The sequence below is a fragment of the Octopus bimaculoides genome, chromosome 26 (genome assembly GCF_001194135.2).
Source record: "Octopus bimaculoides isolate UCB-OBI-ISO-001 chromosome 26, ASM119413v2, whole genome shotgun sequence".
NCBI classification, from domain to species: domain Eukaryota; kingdom Metazoa; phylum Mollusca; class Cephalopoda; order Octopoda; family Octopodidae; genus Octopus; species Octopus bimaculoides.
Genome location: NC_069006.1, coordinates 19,696,849 through 19,703,793, shown reverse-complemented (window position 1 = coordinate 19,703,793; position 6,945 = coordinate 19,696,849). Strand labels below are relative to the sequence as shown.

At 37.5% G+C, this 6,945-nt stretch overlaps 2 protein-coding genes across 6 annotated transcripts in view; one reads left to right on the top strand and one right to left on the bottom strand.

The window, feature by feature from the left end:
- The window catches only part of LOC106872367 (uncharacterized), a 115,353-nt gene that overhangs the window by 57,850 nt on the left and 50,558 nt on the right, over positions 1 to 6,945 (top strand). The gene's annotated exons all lie outside the window — the stretch shown is intronic.
- Positions 1,600 to 6,945, bottom strand: part of LOC106872381 (forkhead-associated domain-containing protein 1) — a 53,736-nt gene continuing 48,390 nt past the window's right edge. For both annotated transcript variants that reach the window (XM_014919370.2, XM_014919361.2), the window contains exons 22-26: positions 6,678 to 6,898; positions 5,797 to 5,848; positions 3,574 to 3,687; positions 2,555 to 2,638; positions 1,600 to 1,762 (exon numbers count right to left, since the gene is read on the bottom strand). In XM_014919370.2, the coding sequence (XP_014774856.1) occupies positions 1,676 to 1,762; positions 2,555 to 2,638; positions 3,574 to 3,687; positions 5,797 to 5,848; positions 6,678 to 6,898 (558 nt within the window). In that variant the 3' untranslated portion in view covers positions 1,600 to 1,675. The remainder of the gene's footprint in view (positions 1,763 to 2,554; positions 2,639 to 3,573; positions 3,688 to 5,796; positions 5,849 to 6,677; positions 6,899 to 6,945) is intronic.

Genomic DNA, 6,945 nt, shown 5'->3' with positions numbered 1-6,945 from the left:
CCCCCCCCACCCTGCGACACACTAAGTCCCCCGCATTGGCGATATAATGAGAAGGCTTCGCTGTGAATTAGTGTGACGATAATGTGTTTCTTAGTGATAATGTCACATAACGTTGATGATGATGATAATAAGGATTATGATGTATTTAAAGATGATGTGATGGTGAAGAAGATGAAAATGGTGATAAAGATTATGAAATCAATGATGACGACGTGTATGGATGGTGGTGATGATGATGATGATGATAACTGATGACTTGTATGAATGATGATGATGATAATGTGTTTTAGGATGACAAGGGTATGTTTAAAGATGGTGATGTTGATGATGATTTATTTAAGAATGACTTGTGATGATTGTGTCGATGTGTTTAATGGCATGTTGTGTTCGTTGGTCATGATGATGATGATGATGATAATGTTGATGATGTTTGTTTTTTTTAATGACAAATGGTGCATTGTTATTGAATTTATTCTTCTGTTCCTTCCAAATTTACTAACTTGTCTTATTTATGAAGATTTTTTTTCTTAACGTTACAAAAAACTCCAACACATACAAGAAACAAATAAAATAATTTTTTAAAAATCCTTTTCAGTGAAAATTATGGTTTTAATTGAATATTTCAAGTGAAAAATTGCAGCTTTCACACTTTAACAGTTAAACTAACCACATCCTGCCCAAGTTTTCTACGTGTTTTAATAAATATTTATTAGCAACAGAGGCAGTATTGATAACAAGCAGTCATATTTAATACCACTTAAAAATGGATGTTCTGTTGGAACAGACTATACTGTGGTAGATACCACAAGAGAAACTCTCATATTGGCTTTTGGTGCAAAATGCACTCTTGTTTATATCGCTAATGGGGAGATAAATCCCCACCATCTCCAGTGCCGAGATCACCAGTTCACGTGATTTCAACTTTCCCTGGTTTCATCAGCCCAGAGCTATTATAGAAGACACTTGCCCAAGGTGGCACGTAGTAGGACTGAACCTGAAACCACATTGTTAGGAAACTAACTCCTTAACCCTACACCATAGCTGAGCCTATTTTACTGATAATTCATCATCATCATCATTCAACGTCCGTTGTCCATGCTGGCATGGGTTGGGTGGTTTGACCAGAGCTGGTAAGCTGAGGGGCTGCACCAGACTCCAATCTGATTTGATATGGTTCTTATTTGTTTATTGCCCACAAGGGGCTAAACATAGAGGGGACAAACAAGGACAGACAAAGGGATTAAGTCGATTACATCGACCCCAGTGCAAAACTAGTACTTAATTTATCGATCCCGAGAGGATGAAAGGCAAAGTCAACCTCGGCGGAATTTGAACTCAGAACATAACGGCAGACGAAATACCGCTAAGCATGTCACCAGGCGTGCTAACGTTTCTGCCAGCTCGCCTGATTTGATATGGTTCTTACGGCAGGATGCTCTTCCTAACGCCAACCATTCCAAGAATATAATGGGTGCTTTTACATGCCAATGGCACAGGTGCCAGTTGTGTGATGACAGTGCCTGCCATGACTACGATTTCACTTGACTTGACGAGTCTCCTAATCAAGCACTAAAATAAAAATACCATAACTACAATTAATTATATTTAATGAATTATTCCTTTATTATATAATAAGATTAGTGATGTCTGTGTATAAACCATCAACTTTGTTTCTTTATTGTTTTTTATTTTTCATCGATTGTTCCCTCTTCCCCGATTTTAGTCCAGTATTCTTCCGACTGACTCCATCTCTTGAAGGCTTCTGCAATGGAAAGATCAGAGATATCAAACAATGATATTAAATATTCTTTTATTCTTTCTAATATAGAACTAAGGTTTGAAATTTTGGAGGAGACAGCTAGCCAATGACATTAAACCCCACTGCTCAACTGGTGCTTCCTGACCCCTAAAGGATGAAAGGAAATATTTTCCCATGGTGCTTGGAGCAGAGGTGGTGGTGGTAAAGGTGATAGTAGGTGCCCCACATATATAGTGATGATGATAGTATTAAAGTGGTGGTGGTATTGTGTCCACAGGGAATGTGGTGTGTACTAGTAGCAATAACATTTGTGGTAGTAGTAGTATTTCTGGTAGTGTTTAAGTAGTTGGCACTCCGTCAATTACGACGACGAGGGTTCCAGCTGATCCGATCATCGGAACAGCCTGCTCATGAAATTAAGGTGCAAGTGGCTGAGCACTCCACAGACACTTGTACCCTTAATGTAGTTCTCGGGGAGATTCAGCGTGACAAGGCTGACCCTTTGAATTACAGGCACAACAGTAAGAGTGAGAGAAAGTTGTGGTGAAAGAGTACAGCAGGGTTTGCCACCATCCCCTGCTGGAGCCTCATGGAGCTTTTAGGTGTTTTTGCTCAATAAACCACTCGCAACACCCGGCCTGGGAATCGAAACCGCGAGTTCGCTGCCCTAACCAATGGGCCATTGCGCCTCCACAGTAGTAGTAGTAGTAGTAGTAGTAGTAGTAGTTGTAAAACATTGTGTTACTCTGCTGTGAAATATAATAGGAATAATAAGAATAATGTTAGTATATTTACCTCAGACAATGCAGTATCAGAATAGCAATGATGAGCTACAGGTTTCAATCCTAAGTGGCTTTTCTCATTTTCAAGATGAAATGTCTGAAAAATAGAACAGCTTTCAGTTATGTTGAACCAGTTTATAGTCCTCAAATATGGACTTTATTCCATTTCTGAGAATAACACATTAACCACCAAGGCCCGTTACTGGAACTTACCAGTGATGCCACATATTTCATGCAGTAGCTCTGCATACTAGAAATGTAATTTTTTTGCATTTTTACAATATTTTGTAATTAAACTTTAATATTTAACACTCATAGGATGGTGAGCTGGCAGAATCCTTGGCATCCCCAGCAAAATGCTTAGCAGCATTTTGTCCTTCTTTAAGTTCTGAGTTCAAATTGCACCGAGGTTGACTTTGCCTTTCATCCTTTCAGGGTTGATAAAACAAGTATCAGTCAAGTCCTGGGGTCAATGTAATCAACTTATTCCCCATCCCACCAAAGTTCAGGCCTTGTGCCTTTATTAGAAAGGATTATTATTATTATTATCATCATCATCATAGGTGCAGGAGTGGCTGTGTGGCAAGTAGCTTGCTTACCAACCACATGGTCCCGGTGTTCAGTCCCACTGCTTGGCATCTTGGGCAAGTGTTTGAACTATGCAAGAAGTTAAACATTTTTTTAGACTAAAACACAACTGGGACCCTAAGTAAGGCATGTGTAAAATTTGAATGAAATTGGTTGAGTAGTTCTCGAGTTTTAGGGAAACACACACACACACACATTCTCATTTATATATATATAGATATATATATATATATGCATATATGTGTGTGTGTGTATATATATATATATATAGTATATGTGTGTGTATTCATATAGGAGAGAGACAGACAGAGAGAATGGGCTTCTTTCTACCAAATCCACTCTGAACGGTTTTGTTTGTCCAATTGACCAAAGGAGCCATGTGGTGGGGTTGAACCTCAACCTCCATGGTTAGGAAGCTTAAAAGAAAAAAATGTTTACACTTACTTTCTTATGTTTGATGGCACTGTTCAATCGTTTCTCTTGTTGAAGCTGCAGCTTGGTCTTGTTCAAGGAGTCTCGAAGTAAATCGGTTTCCTCTGTCTTCAGTAACATGTGTGCCTGAAGTTAAAGAAAGAAATAAGTTTAAAGCAGGACCAGCACCATGAGGAACTCTTTCATAACAGAAACATACATACATATATATATATATATATATATATATTTGGTGTTAGGAAGGGCATCCAGCTGTAGAAACCCTGCCAAATCAGATTGGAGCCTGGTATAGCCATCTGGTTTCACCAGTCCTCGGTCAAATCGTCCAACCCATACTAGCATGGAAAGCGGACGTTAAATGATGATGATGATGATGATGAAATGCTACTGCCATGCAAGCAGTGTCCCTTGTTTCCAATCTCTTGTAGAAACACGTCTGGTCCTGGGGAATATTTACCTTACTTGGAAAAAGGTAAGGGTTAGCAACAGGAAGGGACACCTGGCCCTATACTTATTTAATTATGATAACGAAAGGGGTTATCTTCACGATCAAAATAATAATCTAACAGAAGATGCAATCATGGCTGTGTGGGTAAGAAGCTAGCTTCTCAATGAGGTGATCTTGGGTTCATCCCCATAGTGCAGCACCTTGAGCAAGTCTTCTATAATCCCAGGATGATCAAAGCCTTGTGTGTGGATTTGGTAGATGGGAACTGAAAGAAGCTTATCGTAGTATATATGATATATATATTATATATATCTGGTCGTTGCCAGTGCCGCTGGACTGGCTCCCGTGGAGGTGGCACGTAAAAAAACACCGTCTCTACAATGTAATTCTAAAAATAAACACTCACACCATTAAAATCCCAAAGCCATGACATAATTCTTGGTTAATTCAAAACAATGTGAATACACGAGGATTGAATTTGGCAGATTAATCTGAATGATAAAGGGTTACAGCAGGGTTTTAAATCGTTAGGATGAGCCTCAGTAATGTATGCAAAATGGGGTAACCAACCCAGCTGAAACCGTCTCTGGCTTTATAGTACAAATGTCTTCTTTTCAAAGGTTCTGAATTAATACCTTCCACCAAACCTTAGTCACAATTTATGTTCCTGACACTAGCTGAATGATAACTAAGTTATTTTACTAAATTCTTTGTTATATTTAAAATTAATTGAAAGAAACACTGAGCATCTCTACAGAAATATAGTAACGAAAGGGTTAATAAATTATCTCTCTTTCTGACAGTGACCATCACTGACAGATGTGGGGCTATATATCTACATCTAAATTAAGGTAGATAGTTCTCATCTAACAATATTGGTCCTCTTAGGTAACGTGCCTCAGAATATAAATTGATGATTTACAACACCTGCAATAAATCTAACAGGTTTTCTTTGGAAACTCGTTATGTTTATTGTGTATGACAAACAAACAAAGCATAAACAGCAACGTTATATCTACTCTCACCATAATCTGCCTGTCGTCTGTCTGTCTTTCTTTGTCTCTCTCTCTCTCACTCTCTCTTTCATACAAACATACACACACACCAGACAGCAATAATACACATCTTAGAGTTTCTATAAATAGTGAAGTGTCAACGTAATTAATGTCTCAATTAAGGTAATATTGAACTAAGATTATCAAGGAAAGCTACAATAAACGTTGTTGAATAACGATTAACGAAATTAAATACAGGCAAGGGAGACAACTCAAAATAATAAAAGATGTGGTTGGGAAGCAAGCTCTTACCTTGCCTGTTTATAATTTTATAATCTTTCTTATAATTTTATTTTCATTCCTGTTGGATTCTACTTATCTGTCCACACCATTTTTAATTTTCAATTTGGCTACAATCATTTTCTCTACCTCCATCCCTAGGAACGGAGCATTAGTTTAGCTGAACTTAAAGAACGCATTCAGTTCGCAATGCAGGAGATAACTCCTGATCTAAGCATAGATCTAAAATTTGCAGGGATACAGACAGAGTACATGTTGAAAATTTTCAATAAAGTTTTGGCATAAGATTTATAAATCTATTCATTTTTGGTATAATAATTAAGTAAGAAACATAAAATTCTGTCAGTTTTTTTTTTAATTTTCCTGATTTCATTGAAATAGATAATTAATTCTGGGACACCCTAAATGGAACAAAACAGACTTGTAACAAGTTAAGTGATAAAGAGAGGGTTATAGTACTAGACATTTTAAGTAGGAAATAGAATATCTCACTGTTAGACTGTCTGCTTCTCGATTTTTCTTTACAGCAAGTTCCTCTGCTTTCCTGTTAAGTAAAGAATAAAAGAATAACTGAAGAGAATATAAAACTAATAGAATGACTCAATGAATGTGTAGTGTAGAATAACGTAATGAGTTTAAATATAAAGTAAGAGAATGAGTGTGTAGTGCAGAACAATAGAATGTGAGTAAATTATAAAACTAACAATGACAGAACGTTTAGCAACCTTAACTATCAGAGACCACAGAATGAAGAGAAGGAAGAAAAAGAGGATGGGGAGGAAGGAGAAGAGGGGAGAAGGAAGAGGAGGACAGAGAAAAAGAGGACGAGGAAGAGAAATCAGAAGAAGAAGACGAGGAGGAGAAAGAAAAGATGATGAGAAGAAGAGAATTATTAGTTATTAGTGTAGTGTAGAAGGCAACAGAAGAGAAGCTGTGGGACCTGGAGTGATGCCAAGGGGTTTGTGGAAGAGAATCAGTGATGACAATTGCTTATTTTGGTCATAACAGAGAGAATGAATGATGGGTAGTTTACAAAATTCAGTGGCACACCTGAACTAAAAATATAACTAAAAGTATAGGGGAAAAAATTATATTCAGGTTACACTGCGGCACACTAGTGTGCTACTGGTTGTGGAGCACTGTGTTAGATGATTCGCATTTGTGTGACTGTGCTTTTAGCACCATACGTCTATGAGACATCGTCTCAAGATGAGTGCCACAGAAAAGCAGCAGCATTCTGACAATACATCCATAGGATATAAAACTACATGTGCACAACCAACAACAACAAGAACTACATCCATGACTACAATCTCAACAACAATTACATCTAAAACAAAAAAAACACTACAACGGTAACTACATCATCTTACCGAAGCTGGCCCAAACTTCCTTCATAGTCTTGCAACAATTCCTGTTTCCGTTCCAACTGTTGTCGAAGATTCTGAATTTTCTGAAGAAGTTGTTGGCAAATCTCTTTTCTCTTTAGAATGACATTGTCCCTTTCATCTTGTGAGATGTGGGCAACAGACTGTAACCCCAAGTTGCCTTTCATTTCAAATGAACTCAGCAGGTTTTTCAACAGAAATAAGAACTGGTAGAAATATAGTTTTGAAAAACAGAGAGAAAAAATATATACAT